The sequence below is a fragment of the Malaclemys terrapin genome, chromosome 21 (assembly GCF_027887155.1).
Source record: "Malaclemys terrapin pileata isolate rMalTer1 chromosome 21, rMalTer1.hap1, whole genome shotgun sequence".
Lineage (NCBI taxonomy): Eukaryota > Metazoa > Chordata > Testudines > Emydidae > Malaclemys > Malaclemys terrapin.
This window is the reverse complement of record NC_071525.1, coordinates 1,530,503-1,547,566: the sequence shown is the minus strand read 5'-3', so window position 1 is coordinate 1,547,566 and position 17,064 is coordinate 1,530,503. Positions and strand designations below refer to the sequence as shown.

Here is a 17,064-nt window from a genome sequence, read left to right as displayed (position 1 = left end):
GGGTTCAGGTCAGCCCAACCTGCACTGCAGGGGAGGGGGTGTGGAACCAGACGCTCGGCCTTGCTGTGTGACCAGCATCTCGCTGGGCCTTGCTCGATACCGGCCTGGAGCCGGGGTGAGATAAGGGCCTGTGGCGCCGGGCGCCGCCCAGGCAGTCAAAGACAGTCCCGGCCCCGAGGAGCTGAGACACCAGATGCAGGGCCCTGCTCCCCAGGGCCCCTCTGTCCCGCTGCAGGCCCGGGCTGGGGCCGCCTCCCCCTGCCCAGACCGTGCGCTTGGGCTTTCCAGTCTGGGTCTCTGACAGCCGGACTCCCATGTGCCCCCAGCTCCCGCGGAGCCCTCCTCCACAGCCAGCCTGCGCTACCCGCTGCTCTGGGGCCCGGCTGGGTTTGGCTGCTCTGGGCCAAAACTGGGGATCCAGGACTCCTTCGCCGTAGGAGGTGCTGTAAGGAGCCTGGATGTGGAACAGCCCCCTCCCTGCAGCGGGGCTGGGCCCGGGGCCAATTCTCAGGGCAGGGCAGGATGGGGCAACAGCTTTGCCCAACGTTTCCTTGTTGTAGCCAACACGGTGCAGCACGGCTGGCCCCCGGCTCTGCCAGCTCCAGCTCTGCAGGGGCGGTTCGGGCTCTTCTCCCCTCGGTGTGAGAGCGCTCGGGCGTGTCCCCTCCCTGCCCAACCACACACTGAGGGATGGTAAAGCAACTGGGGGGAGGTTAAATACCAGGCGCTTGCCAGGTGGTGCGCAGAGGGGGGGAGAGTCTGGCGTGGCCCCATCTCCACAGTAGCCAAGTCCTTCCCCATCTACTGTCCTGGGAGCTGGGCAGAGCCGAGCCCCTGTCCCCCAAGCACTCCTGGTGCCCGAGGGCAGAGGGGTTATAGGGATCGAACCCGGGGTCTGGGCCTGGGCCTGACATACCCATCCCAGAAGGTCTCTGAAAGCCAACCTCACATGGGTCACTGTCCCTGCGCGGTGTCCGTGCTGCTAAGGGGGCAGGAGACCCGTGTGCATGCTGGAAATCGGGCTGCCCATGGTCGGGGTTGGCGTGTACGCACAGAGGGGCACGGCGGGGCTGGCACTGCCCAGGCAGGGGGGAGCCAGGCGCCCCCCAGCCCTGGGTTCCCCGGGGGGGGGGCTCTCAGCTCCCCACTTCACAGCTGGGAACCGAGCCCCCCCCCGGGGCAGCGCTAGGCCCCTGCCCAACCCCGGGGCCCCTCTCCAGCTCCTGCCGGGGGCGCGGGGCGCGGAGCCGGCTCTGGGCCCCCCCCGGGGGCGCGCCCAGCCTCTGGCGCGGGGCTCGGCCCCCTCCTCCTCCGGGGGCGCGCCGGCTCCTGCCCCGCCCCTGCGCGCCCCCGCGCCAGCCAGCCCCAGCCCCAGCCCAGCTCCGGCGGCGGCATGTACCTGGCCGGGGCGGTGGTGGCCGCGGCCGCGCTCCTGTGGCTGCAGCGGCGGCTCTGGCCGCACCTGTGGGCGGACGCGCGGTTCCTGCTGCGGGCGCTGCTGTGCCGCCGCCGGGTGCTGCGGGGCGCGGGGTCCAGCCTGGCCCAGCGCTTCGCCGGCCTGGCGCGGGCGGCCCCGCAGCGGCTCTTCCTGCGCTTCGAGGGGCAGCGCTTCAGCTACGGGCAGGCGGAGCGGGCGAGCCGGCGGGTGGCGAACGCGCTGCGCGCCTGGCGCGGCCCCGGGGGGCCCCTGCGGCCCGGCCAGACCGTGGCGCTGCTGGTGGGCAACGAGCCCGGCTTCGTGTGGGCCTGGCTGGGTCTGGCCCGGCTGGGGGCCGTGCCCGCCTTCCTGGGCACCGGCCTGCGCCGCGGGGCGCTGCTGCACTGTCTGCGGGGCTGCGGGGCGCGGGCGCTGCTGGTGGCGCGCGGTGAGTGGGGGGAACCCGCGGGGGGCGCACGGAGGAGCGGGGCGCACGGGGAGACGGGGGGGCCGGGGCGCAATGGGGGCGCACGGGGAGACGGAGGGGCCGGGGCGCACGGGGGAGCGGGGCGCACGGGGAGACGGGGGGGCCGGGGCGCAATGGGGGCGCACAGGGAGACGGAGGGGCCGGGGCGCAATGGGGGCGCACGGGGGAGACCCGGGGAGGCGCACGGGGAGACGGAGGGGCCGGGACGCAATGGGGGCCCACGGGGAGACAGAGGGGCCGGGACGCAATGGGGGCGCACGGGGGAGACCCGGGGGGTGGAGGAACCGGCCGTGGGGGGGGGGTGGATTGTGATTCTCTGTGGGGGTCCCAGAGGTCACTTGATAAACTAGCGTCACCCAAAGGATCCTGGGGACGGCCTGGCGTGGGAACAGCTGGGACAGGAAACCCCGCCCAGTCTGGGGGTTATGGGGAGCAAAGAGCTGCCCACCCCCAACCGTGCCACAGGACTCGGCCTCCTGCTGTGACCGACTCGGGCCCCGTGTAGCTGCCTCTGCACCCTGCGGCCCGGCTGGGGGACTGGACTGGCTCTTCTGCAGTGACCCTGGGTGTCAGCCCACCGCCCCTGATCCCCCAACATGGGAGTAGTTAGGGCCAGGTTTTGGAGAGAGCCCAGCGCGCTGGGTGCCAGGCATGGTCTGGGTGCTCGGCCCTGGGAAATCTCACCCCAAATGAGGGGTGAATGCTGGGTGCTCTGGGGTCCTCTCAGTGCCATGGCACTTCGCTCCTGCTGTGGACAGTTTTCAGTAACGAAGGGGGGACCCACGAGCCCCACACCGCTGGAGGTGCTAGGCCTGAGAGGTGGAGCAGGCAGGGTCTCCAGCCAGCGCTTTCAGTGGGGGCTTTGGGCTCCCAAGTGGAGTCAGCGCCGCTCCCTGTGCCGCCTCCCAAGCTGGGCCCCGAAATCACCAGGCCCGTGTGAAACCCTTGGCCGGAAAGCTCCTGCCCGCGGGCTGGCTGGGAACCGATCCCCTGCGGCGGCTCCTTGGCGTGGCTCTGAAAGCCCCAGCTCCTGCGGCCAGGTGCTCCTGGCGTCGCCCCCAGAGCCTGCGGCACCCAGTCGGGCTGGCAGGTCTCTCGTGTGTCCCTGGCTCCCCAAAGGCCCCGGATACAGAGGCAGCCTCCTCACTGGTCACCGCGGGCAGGAGTCTGGGTCCTGGTGTCCGCGCTGTCAATAGGCCCAGGGCCTATGTGCTGCCGTGTTTGCAAAGTTCCAGTGCCGTGGGGGACAGGCACTGGTCTGTCGGTGCAGCACCCAGCCCGACAGGGCCCGGCTCGGTCTGGGCAGTGCCCCGGGGCTAGGCCCGGCTCGGTGGCTCAGTCTGGGCAGCGCCTGGCCGGACAGGGCCCTGATCTCGGCCGAAGCCCCTAGTGCTGCCTTGCTATAAATCTAGGACTTTCCAGTGGGTTCTGCTCAGGCCTGGGCAGAGCCGAGCTCTTGTTAACGCCTGTTCTGCAAACTCTTTGCCAGGCTGGACTGGAAAAACTTTTAAAAAGAAGTTTGAGGCAAGTTTTCCTGTGTGCCCCTCCCACCACGCGCCCCTCCCCTCCCCGCCAGCTGCAGTGCTGTGGCAATAGGAAGTTTTTCCTGGCAGATGGGACCCAGCCATGTTGTTTGACTTCCTTAAAGCTGAGAGCCCCAAGTGGGTGGGTCTGGGGCCCGGCTCCTTGGACCCACGGCTGCCTGAGCCCAGCACAGAGCAGGTCCCAAGCGCTGGCCGGGCTGGGGCTGGGGCTGGCATAGGTTGCTGGTGTCACGCAGCCCCAGATTGGTTCGTTAGTGCTCCTGTTCCTGGGGCGCTGGGTGCTCTGTGTCTGCAGGGGGCATGGGCGGGGGAGGGGAGCTGGTTTCGAGGGGAATTCGGTGCCAGGCGAGGGGCGTTGGGATGAGCCAGCCGGGGCAGGGCAGAGTCGTGCGGTGTTTGCCGTGGGGCCAGGTCTCAGCGTAGGCAGAGTGGGGTATCCCTGGGGGCCGCCTGGCATTTGGGTCTGAAATCAGGGCACGTTCGAGCCGGGCCAGGAGCAATTGTGTCGCCCCTCTGCAGAGCCGAGACACACACCCCCCCGCCCCGAGCTCGGTTCACAGGGACAATTTGAATAACTAATTAACGCAGCAACCCTCTGGCATTGCCTACCGAGCTGGAAGTCATCGCAGTAATTGCAGCCGCGCCAGGCCTTTAATGATGATTTAATTGGGGACAATTCGGCATCCTCAGCGGGGTGGGGGTGGGGAAGGTGGCTGGACGGGACCGACGGGGACACATCCTGCCACGGCTCAGACGGGCGTGGACTCTGCACCAGGGGGCTCACGCAGCTCCGCTGCTGGGGGCAGCCTGGATCTCGGGGCCAGGAACCGCCGGATCGAGCCCTGAGCCCCAGGCCAAATCCTCAGCCAGTGCAAATCAGCGACGCGCCCTTCGGTCTGCAGTGCGCCAGCCGGGGCGGAGGGTTTAGAGGGGAGAAGCCTTTGCCCCACTGAGCTAACGCTGCTCCGGCCTGGCCTGGCGCGCTGGCCCCTGCCCTGCGGTGTCCTCTCCCTGGCCCCCTTGCCTGCCCAGCCCCTCGTCCCTGGCATACGGCGCCCACCCGTTGCTGCTCCGAGCGCAGCCTCTCTCGTTGCCCTTGGGAGACGGCCCATCACTCCCCCTGTCGGGGTCCGGCTCCACCCGTCCGTCCATCACTGCTTCATGGTGCCATTTTCCGGCCCTCCCCCATGGCTCGTTACTCTCCTTTCCCCTTAACGAGGGGGCACCACAGAGGGCAGGGCCCTGGCCTGTGAATCGGGCGTTGTCTGCTGCCCTGCACGGGGTCTGCTCCAGTTATTGGGTGGGGTGAAGGAGGCCCCATCTGGGGCGGCGCCAGCTGGCCGTGACTTTGGCACGGGGCTGTGGCCATCTGGCAGCCGCCCCCTGGGGCCCCCCACACTGGGTGCTGCACCCCAGGGCGAACAGACAGCCCTGCCCCGGAGCTCATGCCCTCCCCCTCCCCACAGATCTGTATGAAGCTGTGGAGCCCTTGCTGCCCGCCCTGCAGGAGCAGGGCATCGTGGTGTGGATGTTGGGCCCGGGCCCCTGCCCGCCGGGGGTCACCAGCCTGCAGGAGCTGATGGAGGAGGCATCCGAAGAGCCGGTGCCCTCAGACTTATCCACGCCCAGGGACATGATGGACACCTGCCTCTACATCTTCACCTCGGGCACCACAGGTGGGGCCCCACTGCTGCCCCCAGGCACAGGGCTCCCCCCAGGGCAGGGGCTGCGGGTCTGGAGTGAGGGGCATCCGCAGAGCTGGCCGGGGGAATGGGGGGTGTTTGGAAAGGGCCTGCCCGGCTCTCTCCGGCGCCTGCTGCCTCCAGCCCATCCCAAGCCCCAAGATCGCGGGAGCAGGGCCCGGTTCAGCGTCCCGGGGGCTGTCTGTGGCCGCTCCGTGCCCCGATGCAGGGCTCCCTGCTCTGGCTTCGTGTGTCCGGTGGCTGCGGGGCCTGGATGAACAAGGGGGGGCGGCAGGAGGGGGGGGGGGGACTCTGCAGCTGTGGGGGGGATGGGGAGGTTTAAACGCGACCACTCAGTGGCATCGCTGCTCAGACTGGTTGCAGAGCAGGGCCTGAGGGGAGCGACAGCTGTGGGGCATCCCTCGGGGCGGGAAGCCAGGGCGTGGGGTGTGCCCGGCTCGGGGGGACTCACTGACCCCACTCCCCCGTGGGTTGGGCACTGGGGAGCCAGGAGCCTGGGCACGGCGTGATCCCCGTCTCCCCCGTTGCAGGGCTGCCCAAGGCTGCCCGCATCAGCCACCTCAAGTCCATCATGTGCCTGGGCTTCTACCGCCTGGTGGGGGCCTCCAGCAAGGACGTGATCTACGTGGCGCTGCCCCTGTACCACATGTCGGGCTCCCTGCTGGGCATCGTCGGCTGCATCGGGATCGGTGAGCTGGGCAGGAGCGACCTGGGGGGGTCTGGGCTGCCCCCCGCTGGGGGGGGGCTTGACAACAAGGGAGAAATAATCCCACCTGTCCATGCCCGGTGGTGGGGTGTGATGAGCTGTTCCTGCGCCGGGGAGAGGGGCTGGAGCTGCTGTGGGAGCTCCCTGAGCAGAGACCCGAACGGTGTCAGGAATTGTTGGGAAAGGGACAGATGATAAGTCAGAAAATATCACAAGGCCACTACAGAAATCCTGGGACACCCACACCGGGAACACGGCCTGCGGGTCAGGTCGGCCCATCTCAAAAAAGATACCTTAGAATTGGAAACGGGGCCGAGCAAGACGACACCACGCTCGGGGCTGGAACAGCTCCTGTCTGAGTAGACAAGACACACTGGCGCTGCTCAGCTCAGAAAACAGCCGACGAGGGGGGGGGATATGACAGAGGTCTATACAATTGTGGCTGGGCTGGAGAAAGTGACTAGGGAAGTGTTATTTACCCCTTCACGTAACACAAGAACCAGGGGTCACCCAAAGACATTAACAGGCAACGGGTTTAACACACGCACACGGAAATACTTCTTCACACAACGCACAGTCAACCTGTGGAACTCACTGCCAGGGGATGCTGTAAAGGCCAAAAGTACAACTGGGTTCAAAAAAGAACGAGACGCTCATGGAGGCAGGGCCGGCTCTGGCTTTTTTGCCCCCCTAGGCAAAAAATCCACCCGCCGCCCCCCAGCGCGGCAGGGGAGGGCACCAAGCCCGGCCGCAGGCCTGCAATCCCTGACCAGCCAGAGCACTGGGGGGAGGGCGGAGAGCCCCCGGCGGCCAGAGCGCTGGGAGGAGGGCGGAGAGCCCAGCTGGGGCCCTGCCGTGCTGCCGCCCCCCTCCAGGCGCCGCCCCAAGCACATGCTTGGTGGGCTGGTGCCTGGAGCCGGCCCTGCATGGAGGACACGTCCACTAATGGCTGTTTGCCGCGATGATCAGGGATGCAACCACCTGCTCCAGGTGTCCCTAAACCTCCAACTGCCAGAGGCTGGGACTGGATGACAGACGATGAGTCACTGTCACAGAGTCCCCAGGTGATGCTCTGGAACTGCTCCCCACAAAGCCAGTCAGGACTCTGGGGAGTCTCCTCTCCCTCGGAGCAGACTGTCTTCAGGGCAAGGAGCTCACACGGCTTCACCTCCTGGGTCTCTCCTGGGAGCATTCAGCATATGCCCCTCCGTGCGCTTCCCACAGCGAGTCCGCCCAGGCGGGGTCCTGCACCCCCACTTCGCAGTCAGATGTAACTCTCAGCCAGCCAGTAAAACAGAAGTTTATTAGATGACAGGAACATGGTCTAAAACAAAGCTTGTTAATCCAGCGAACAGGACCCCTCGGCCGGGTCCATTCTGGGGCCTAGCGAGGCAGACCCCTGTCTCCCCTCTTGTCCAGTCCCCAGCCAGCTCCAAACTGAACCCCCCTCCAGCCCCTCCTCCTCTGGGCTTTGTCTCTTTCCTGGGCCAGGAGATCACCTGATCTCTTTGTTCACCTTTAGCTATTTCCTTGCAGGGGGGGAAGGGGCCCTGGCCATTTGTTGCCAGGGAGACAGAGTGTCAGTGATTTATGCGCACTGGCCTTTCCCTACCACCTAGAGACTTAAGAAATGCATAGGGGAAACTGAGGCACCCACACAGTATTCAGAGGAAACATTAAGAACAGTCCCACTTCGTCACAGTCACTCAAAACGTGGCCTGTCTCTTCGTCCCTCTGAAGCGCCTGGCACCAGCCGCTGGCGGAAGACAGAGCTCTGGGCGTCTGACCAAGTCCGGCCGCTCAGAGGTTCTTAAGCTTTTGAGGCCCATATTCCAGCAGGAACGGGGGCCCCATAGACCTCAGGGGCCCCATCTGGGCCAGGGGGCCGGTGCTGCAGCCGTTAGAAACAAGGCCACTGAGCTCAGCGTATCCATCCCCGGCTGCCTTGGGATCCGCCGGGTGCCAGCCCCCGCAGGTCACCATAGAGGCATAAGTGATGCTTTGCCTGTCCCAGGGCGCTGGGCTCCTCACCAGGGAGGTGGGGTACAGGCATCGAGAGAGGCTGGGACTCCTTGCCAGAGCTGGAGATAGAACCCAGGAGTCCCGGCTCCCAGCCCCTCCCCCTGCCCTACCCCACTAGAGTCCACTCCCCTCCCAGAGCTGGAGATAGAACCCAGGAGTCCTGGCTGCCTTGGCCAGCTGTCGCTGAGGCCTGAGTGGGGTGGGTTGGCCCGCCCGGCCTGTGGTTATGCAGGGCCTTGGGGCAGCTCTCTGAGGGCGCTCTCCCCGCCAGGTGCCACGTGTGTGCTGAAGAGGAAGTTCTCAGCCAGCCAGTTCTGGGGCGACTGCCAGCACTACGGGGTGACCGTGTTCCAGTACATCGGGGAGCTGTGCCGCTACCTTGTCAACCAGCCCAAGGTCAGCGCCGGGAGCTGGGGGCCCACACGGTGCCGAGGGCCCCCTGCTGGGATTTGTACCCAGTTCCCTCTGGGTTGCCCCTTCTTAACGGTGCTGACCCCTGAGCACGGCCCCATGCGCCCCAGCCCTGGGGTGGAACGGGGCAGCTGGTCTGCACAGGGCCAACAGGATGTCCAGAGCTGTGGGCACCATATGAGCACAAACACTCCTCCCCACTGGGACCCACCTGGGGAAACTGAGGCATGGCAGTGACAGGGCCAGGAACTAGACCCTTGAGCAGGCAGCAGGGTGGGAGCCAGGGTCTGGGTTCTCTCCCTGGCTTTGGGAGGGGAGTGGGGGCTGGTGGGTTAGAGCAGGGGGGGCCTGGGAGCCAGGACTCTTGGGTTCTGTCCAGGCTCTGGGAGGGGAGTGGGGGCTGGTGGGTTAGAGCAGGGGCCCTGGAAGCGGGGTTACTGAACAGGTTATGATCCTGCATTAACCTCGGGTCTGGGGCGGGACTATCCCCGCACTGAACCAAATCCCCCCACCCCAGAGAGAAGGGGAGCGGGATCACAGCCTGCACCTGGCCGTGGGCAGTGGGCTGCGGCCCGACGTCTGGCGGGATTTCCTGCAGCGCTTCGGCAACGTCCGCATCGTGGAGACCTACGGCATGACCGAGGGCAACATCACCTTCTTCAACTACACCAACACGCTGGGGGCGGTCGGCCGCGGCAGCTTCCTCTACAAGGTGAGCGGGGCTGGGCCATCGCCGGGCGGGGGGCTGCGGGTCGGGAGTGAGGGGCACTGGGGGGCAGGGGGCTGCGGGTCGGGGTTGAGGGGGGAGCTGGGGGGCTGCGGGTCAGGGTTGAGGGGGGAGCTGGGGGGCTGCGGGTCAGGGTTGAGGAGCACCGGCCAGGCAGGGGGCTGCAGGTTGGGGTTGAGGGGCACCAGGAGAGCTGGGGGTCTGCGGGTCGGGGTTGAGGAGCACCGGCCAGGCGGGGGGCTGCGGGTCGGGGTTGAGGGGGGAGCTGGGGGGCTGCGGGTCAGGGTTGAGGAGCACCGGCCAGGCGGGGGGCTGCAGGTTGGGGTTGAGGGGCACCAGGAGAGCTGGGGGTCTGTGGGTCAGGGTTGAGGAGCAGCGGCCGGGCGGGGGGCTGCGGGTCGGGGTTGAGGGGCACCGGCCAGGCGGGGGGCTGCGGGTTGGGGTTGAGGGACACCAGGAGAGCTGGGGGCTGCGGGTCGGGGTTGAGGGACACCGGCCAGGCGGGGGGCTGCGGGTCGGGGTTGAGGAGCGCCGTCCGGGCGAGGAGGCAGTGCGTGGGGGGTCTCTGACTCTCTGCGCCTCTTTCAGCTCTTCTGCCCCTTCGAGCTGGTGCGCTACGACGTGCTGCAGGGGATGCCGGTGCGGGACGCGGCCGGGTGGTGCCAGCGGGTCGGCCCAGGTGAGCGGCAGAGGCTGGCCGGGAGGGAGGGGGGAAGTGGCCGGTTGAGGCCCCTGCTCACCGCTGCCCCCCACAGGCGAGACGGGGCTGCTGATCGCGCCGGTGACCCCCCAGAACCCCTTCCTGGGCTACGCGGGCGGCCGGGAGCTCTCGGAGCACAAGCTGCTGCGTGGGGTCTTCACCGAGGGAGACACCTACTTCAACACGGGCGACCTCATGGCCCAGGACGCCGCCCAGTTTGTGTATTTCCGGGACCGTACCGGGGACACCTACAGGTACCAGAGCTGCAGGGACACCCCCGCTCCTCCCCTCCCGGCATCCAGAGAGACACCCCCGGGCAGCCTCAGAGACACCCCCTGGTCAGTCAGCCCCCCCAATCATCCAGAGACCCCCAGGGCAACCAGCCCCCCCCATCCAGACAGCCCCCCCCCGCCCCCGTCCAGAGCCCCCTCCCGGGAACCCAACATCCCAAAGGGCAGGACCCAGAGCCGCTGGTGTTTGTCCCTCTGGGGTCGACGGGGCTGCTGGGTTCGGCCTCGTGCACAAGGGCCTGACCTGGTCCCCCCAGCGGGGGGTCCCTGGAGAGCTGGGGGTCGGGGGCTCTGGCTCTGCCCCGCTCAGGCCGCGTTTGCCCCCAGGTGGAAAGGTGAGAACGTCGCGACGACGGAGGTGGCCGAGGCCCTGGCCGCGCTGGACTCGCTGCAGGAAGTCAATGTCTACGGGGTCGCCGTGCCAGGTACCCCCCCAGGCTGGGTTCCCCCTTCCCCCTCTGCCCCCTCCCCCGCAGGCTGGTGCCAGGGGCTCCCCAGGAAAACAGGAAGCCGGGGCGGGGGGTACAGCTGCCTCCTGGAGCCCAGTGGGAGAATGTCGGGGTGGGGGGGAGGTTCTGTCCCTTCTGTCTCCTCCCCCCACCCAGCACAGTCTGCCCCCCCCCACGGTGTTCATTGCTCCCCCTCTGCCCCAGGGTACGAGGGCCGGGCTGGGATGGCCGCCATTGTCCTACGGCCGGGCTGCAAGCTGGATGGGGCCCGTCTGTACAGCCACGCGGTGGAGTTCCTGCCCCCCTACGCCAGGCCCCGCTTTCTGAGAGTGCAGGTAACGCCCGCCGGGCACCGGGACTATGGGGTGGAGGGTGCAAACACCACCGGCCTCCCCGTCAAAGGCTTGGAAACGACACGCTGGAGAAAGTTGCAGCTGCCTCTGGGGAGGGGCAGGGTGGCTGTTTATACAGGGATCTCTCACCTGGGCTGAGATGCAGCTGACTCTGGGGCGGGGCGTGAGGGTTGTTTGGGACAGGGAGTGACAAATATCCCAAATCCAGGTGGAGCTGCAGGGGTCACCTCATTAAAGCCCCAGACAGCACATAGCAACTGCCCCCCCAAATTGCCAGAGCTCCCCCCCCCCCGGGGCACCCAGCACAACAGCTTGGTCTGGTGAAGCTGTATGGGGGGGGGGGATTCTGGCAGCTTAAAGGACCTGAGAAAAGACCCAGGAATCCAGGCCAGGGGGTGTCCGCCAGCAGGAGCCCCCAGGCTGTGGCACCTGCACCCCCCTAGACCCCCTTGCCTCCAGCAGGGCCCCCCCCCCGTCCCTGCAGCCCCTGTCTGAGCTCTGATGCGTCTCGTCTCCCCTCCCCGGCAGGACCAGCTGGCGATGACACAGACCTTCAAGCAGCACAAGGTGCGTCTGGCCAGCGAGGGCTGCGACCCCACGCGCCTCCCGGACCCGCTGTACCTGATGGATGACGCCTCAGGGGCCTACGTGCCCCTGACCCCGCGGCTCTGGGAGGGCGTCGTCTCGGGGGCTGTCCGGATATAACCTCCCCGCCCCACCTGCCTCGGGCTCCCTCCGGCTGGGGGTCACCTGGGGAGACTACGAGTCCCAGCATGCACAGCTCAGCACCATTGCATGCTGGGACTCGTAGTCTCCCTGCTTGGCCAGGGCTCTGGGGTGCTGCCTGCCTCCGGGGGGGGGAACGGGGCTCAGGTGGCTGCAGGATTTTTCCCACATTGCAGCCCCTGGTCCTTCCAGCGCCCCCCACCCCCTGCGCCCCATGTTTGTCACCCACCCACTTCCTGCCCCCCCTCCCCTGCGCACACCCCACTCCTCTGCCCCAGGGGGCTGGAAGCCGGGAGCTCAGCCCTCTCGTCCTGACTCACCCCCGGGCCTGTCTCCAGCAGAGCGACTCCCTGGGTGCTGACTGGGAGCTGTGTCCTCCATCATCCCCCCTCCCCGCACTCGGGGGCGGCTCCCCCCTCACGGGATCTCCCTGCCCAGGGCATTGGGTCGGGGGGCGCGCTGGGCGGGGACACCAGGGAGCTGGATTCGGATCCTGGCTCCACCATGACTTGGGGGGCCCTTGGGCTGGTCCTTGAGCTCCCAGCCAGGGCTCGGGGAGAACGGCCCTGCCTCCATCCCCCCCCGAGTCTGGCTGGGCTGTTCCGAGTGCGAGATGGGCCGGCACGGACCGACCCTGGCTGCAGCCTGGACAGTTTGTGTCCGAGGAGTCGCCGGGCGTCCTTTGCCCTCGGGGCCCTGGGGGGGGAGGGAGGGGCGGGGGGTACCACGGGGGGGAAGGTTTGTACTTTTTATACCTTTTGGCAAATAAAACATTTTTAACAAAATGTGTTGCTCTCTCGTGCCCCCCCCTTTGCCCCTGGAGCTGGGAAAGCCCCCCCAGCACCTCCCCCTGGCACTGGGGTGCGCTGACCCCACAGCTTGGAGCCCCCCAGCACCTCCCCCTGGCACTGGGGCGCGCTGACCCCACCGCTGTGGCTGGGAGCCTGGGGGTCGGTTTAGGGGCCCAGTGGCTGCCCAGGGAAGGGGGATGCACAGGAAGGGCCCAGGCCAAGCCCAGAGCCTTGTCCCGGGCACCTGCACCTCCCCCATTGGCCTCCAGGTGCCGGCCTTGGCCCCGTGGGTGGCGGGGGGCTGGAGCGCGACAGGCAGTCCACCCCCACCCCCCATGTTCCAGGCACTCACCTGCGTATTGAATCTGCCCTGGGCTGGCCGCTGGCAGTCGGTTGCCCCCTGGTCCGTGGGGCACAATCCACCCCACACACACAGCCCTGGCAGCCTGGTAGACACAAGGGCTGGGCCCTGTCAGGGCACCACTAGGGCTCCATAGATCCCACAGCCCCTGCATCCGCCGGGCCGGGGCCACCCTGTGGAACTCTCTGCCACTGGAGACGTGAATGAGCAAAGGCCACGTGGCACTCGGACCTTGGCCATCACCAGATTAGCCCCATGCATGTCCCCCTCCCCCCTTCCACACCCACACACCCCCTCAGCTCTTCGGACTCCTGCAGGGGGGGCTCCAGGCCAGGTACCCCGATAGTCTATGGCCATACCTGCCCAGACAGACGGAGCCTCTCCCCTGCGGAAGACCCAATGGGGGGGAAGCCGCAGAAGGGGGGAGCTGAGGAAGCAGAGATGACCCCGCCCCGCCCCAAGGTTAAAGCTGCTGGCATGAGCCCTGCTGTGGGGACTCTGGCCCTTGGCCTGACCTCAGCGACCTGGGGTGGGGGGGTCCCTGCTCGCCTCCAGAGCGGCTCCTTCCAATGCCCCCCCCCCCACACACACACACACACAATCCCCAGGCTGGGTAAATCCCCTGATTTCAACCCAAACTGCAAAGTGGGGTGAGGTTCGCTGGGTCTGGGCTAGCGGGGGGCTGGGGGCGGGAGTGAGGGGCACCTTTGCCCGGGGTGACAGGCAGCTCCTGGGGTAACGGGCTGGTTCCCAGGGGTCCCGCCAGAGAGGAAGCGTCTCCCCCTCCCGACTGGCTCCTGCAGGGACAGCAAAGGGCTGGGGGGGGGGGGGGCAGGCCCCCCACGAGGCCGCAGTTCCCCGGTTTCCCCACCAGAGGGCGCGGGAGCATGGTTGAGTTCGGTTTTGGGGGGGCGGAGGGGGGGGTTAGGTTTAGGGGCTGAAACCTACCCGGGAAACTCCCACCCACGCCCCGTCCCACCGAGCCCCTGGTGCCCATTGCAAAACCCACCAGGGCTGGGCTAGCAGGAGCTGCGGGTCGGGAGTGAGGGGCACCAGCAGGGCTGGGAGGGGCAGGGCTGGGCTAACAGAGGGATGCAGGTCGGGAGTGAGGGGTACCTGCAGAGCTGGGGGGGCAGGGCAGGGCTAGCAGGGGCTGCGGGTCGGGAGTGAGGGGCACCGGCAGAGCTGGGAGGGGCAGGGCTGGGCTAACAGAGGGATGCAGGTCGGGAGTGAGGGGTACCTGCAGAGCTGGGGGGGCAGGGCAGGGCTAGCAGAGGCTGCGGGTCGGGAGTGAGGGGCACCGGCAGAGCTGGGAGGGGCAGGGCTGGGCTAACAGAGGGATGCAGGTCGGGAGTGAGGGGCACTGGCAGAGCTGGGGGGGCAGGGCAGGGCTAGCAGGGGGCTGCGGGTCGGGAGTGAGGGGCACCGGCAGAGCTGGGGGGGCAGGGCTGGGCTGGCAGGAGCTGCGGGTCGGGAGTGAGGGGCACCAGCAGGGCTGGGAGGGGCAGGGCTGGGCTAACAGAGGGATGCAGGTCGGGAGTGAGGGGTACCTGCAGAGCTGGGGGGGCAGGGCAGAGCTAGCAGGGGGCTGCGGGTCGGGAGTGAGGGGCACCGGCAGAGCTGGGGGGGCAGGGCTGGGCTAACAGAGGGATGCAGGTCGGGAGTGAGGGGCACCGGCAGAGCTGGGGGGGGCAGGGCTAGCGGGGGGGCTGCTGTTTGGGAGTGAGGGGCACGGGCAGAGCTGCGGGGGCAGGGCTGGGCTGGCAGGGTCTGCGGGACGGGAGTGAGGGGCACCGGCAGAGCTGGGGGGGGGCAGGACTGGGCTAGCCGGGGACCGTGGGTCGGGCTGCGGGGGGAGGGAGGCTGCGACGTTCCCCTCTTTCTGCTCCAGCGCAGCGAGCAGGTTTGGGGGTTCGGGGTCTCTGCAGAGAACCCCCCCAGGAGGCGAACGGGGTGTGGGGGAGTCCTAGTTATTGGCGCTGCGGCCGGTTTTTCAGGGGCCTGGCGCAGCTCCAGGCCTGAGACCCCCCGCGCGCCCCCTCCCCCGTGTCAGGTGGGGCGGGCTGGGGGCGCCCTGGCCCTGAGGGGGGCGGGGGGGTTGTTACTGTTGGAACAACTGAGCTGCGGCTCCGCTGGGCCCCCCCGTTTCCCCTCCCAGGCAGCGACGCCCCTTTAACGACTCCAGACTTGCTAGAGCCACAAGGGCGGGTTCCCTCCAAGCCCCTGCGGGGGGGCGAGTCCCGCCCCCGGCCCAGGGGACACCTCAGCCCCCCACTCAGTGGAGGGGGCGCGCGGCGCTGAGGCCTGGGGGCCAGCGGTGCCCTCCCCTCACCCAGCTTTCGGCAGCCCCCCCCCATCCTGACGGGGGGGGGGCAGAGCACTGACATTCACCAGCTGGGCCCCAGGCACGGGGGGGGCAGCATGGACCCCCCCCCGTCCTTTATCCCGCTCTAGGGGCTCCCCCAAACCCTCCTCCAAACCCCCCAACGGCGCCTGCTCCAGCGGCGGCACTTAGTGTAGGTCCTACCTATAAACAGAGCCGGCGGGGGGGAGTAGAGCAGGGAGCCGGGGGCAGGATGATCCAGCCCCCCCACCCCACACACACACCCCGCCCCGCTTCCCAGAAGCCAGGGTGAGGGGCACAGGGAAGGGGCGGGGCTGGAGCGAGGGGGCGGTGGGCAGCCCGCTCCCCCCCACACACACACACACACCATAAAGGGGCCAGCGGCCCCCTGCGCCCCTTTGTCTGCGGAGAATGGAGCCGACAGCTTGTGAAAGTGACACCGTGAATGGGGCAAGGATTGGGGGGGGGGGCGTCTCCCTGGGTAACCGCGGGGGCTCGGAGTGCAGCTAATGCGGGGGGGGGGGGGGCGGGGCAGCGGCTCCCTGAGCCCAAGCTCCTGGCGGGGGGGGGAGCAGGCCCAACTTTGAATGGGTCCGAGCTCCAGTGGGGGGAGACCCCTCCCCCTGCCCCTGGTTCATTGAGAGAAACCCCCCCACCCCAGATCCTAGCGGGGACTGAGTGTCCCCACCCCCCATCTGGGGCACAAGGTCCTGCAAACCGGCCTGGAGCCGCGGGTGGCCGGGCAGACGGGGGGGCTCGGCCCGGCCCCTGTCACCCCCCCGGGCCAAGCAGCGCCTGGGCGGCCCATGGCCCTGGGGGTGGGGCTGGGGGTCACTGGCTGCCTGGAGCTGGGGAGGACGGTCCTGGCTGCCAGCGACCCCCAGCCCCATCCCCCGGGCTGGGGGACTGGGGGAGGGGGTCTCCGGGGCCCAGCCCATGGGCCGGGGGGGAGCCCCCCCACACACACCCCCACACCCCAACACCAGCAGCCCCTCTCCCGGCCAGGGCAGATTTCAGCACCTGGGACAGCGGCCCTGCCTGGGCTCCCTCGCCAGAGCCCCTCACCTGCGCGCCAGGGCCGCGGGGGCCCCGCAGACAGGATCCCCGCCCGCAGCCCCCACCAGAAACGGGACCCCCGGCGGACGGAGCTGCCCCCACCCCGCTCAGAGATCAGCTTAACGCCCGGAACACGGATGGCGGGGGGGGGTCCCCTCGCCCCCGGGTTGGATTAACCCAAACACCAGCCATGGTCCAGACTGGCGAGTCTTGGCTTCAGAGCCATCCCGCGGCGGGGAGTTCCGCCGGGTAACAGACAGTCGCTCTTTGGACTCTTTGCTGGCGGTCGCCCGGCCCCTGCTACCAGCAGAGATCTGGGGGCTCCGGACCCCGACCCTGGACAGTCCGTCCCGGGTTTGTGTCCCAGCCCCCCCAAAAAACACCCCCGCCTCGGTCTGCTCCCAACCCGGCCCATCTCTGCACCCCGCGGCCCTCTGCCGCCGGGGGGGGGGGGCTGCCCGGCGAATGCTCCCCAAGTTCCCGGGGGGAGTCTGAGCCTGGGGCGGCTCCACGCTGGGGGCACAGGATCGGGCCCCGTCCCCCGCCAGCCCCCGGGGGCTGCAGGCTCCGGGGCCGAGTGAGAGGCGCAGCCGGGCCCCCCCGCCCCGAACCCCGCAGAGCCGGACTGGGGGGGGCGGGGGCGGGGCGAGCCCAGCCCGTCACCTGGCGCCGCGCTGCCATTGGACGGACGCTCCCTCCCCCGCCCCCCCTTGCGCCGGTCCCCCCGGCCGGCCCGCGGGCGGGTCAATGGGCACCGGGCGGCTCCGCAGCCCGCAGCTCGGCCAGCGCCAGGGGGGTCGGGGAACCGGACCGGACCCGCACCCGAACCGGACCGGACCGGACCCGGGGGCGGCGCGGAAAGCGGCAGCGGCGAGTTGGAGAAAGTTTCCCCCGCGGGGCTCCCCATGGCTCGGCCCCCCCGCGGCCCCGGGCTCTGACCCCCCCGGGCCGGCGGGGACCCCCGCTCCGGCCGGGCC

At 68.8% G+C, this 17,064-nt stretch overlaps 1 protein-coding gene across 1 annotated transcript; it reads left to right on the top strand.

Moving 5' to 3' along the window:
• Nucleotides 1-1,353: 1,353 nt before the first annotated feature.
• SLC27A3 (solute carrier family 27 member 3) lies at nt 1,354-12,246 on the top strand. The gene is made up of 10 exons (XM_054011116.1): nt 1,354-1,865; nt 4,915-5,124; nt 5,682-5,840; nt 8,151-8,275; nt 8,808-9,002; nt 9,606-9,696; nt 9,773-9,971; nt 10,335-10,432; nt 10,661-10,791; nt 11,338-12,246. Exons 1-10 carry the CDS (start codon nt 1,394-1,396, stop codon nt 11,512-11,514), a joined length of 1,857 nt encoding a protein of 618 aa, XP_053867091.1. The 5' UTR covers nt 1,354-1,393; the 3' UTR covers nt 11,515-12,246.
• Nucleotides 12,247-17,064: the final 4,818 nt, after the last annotated feature.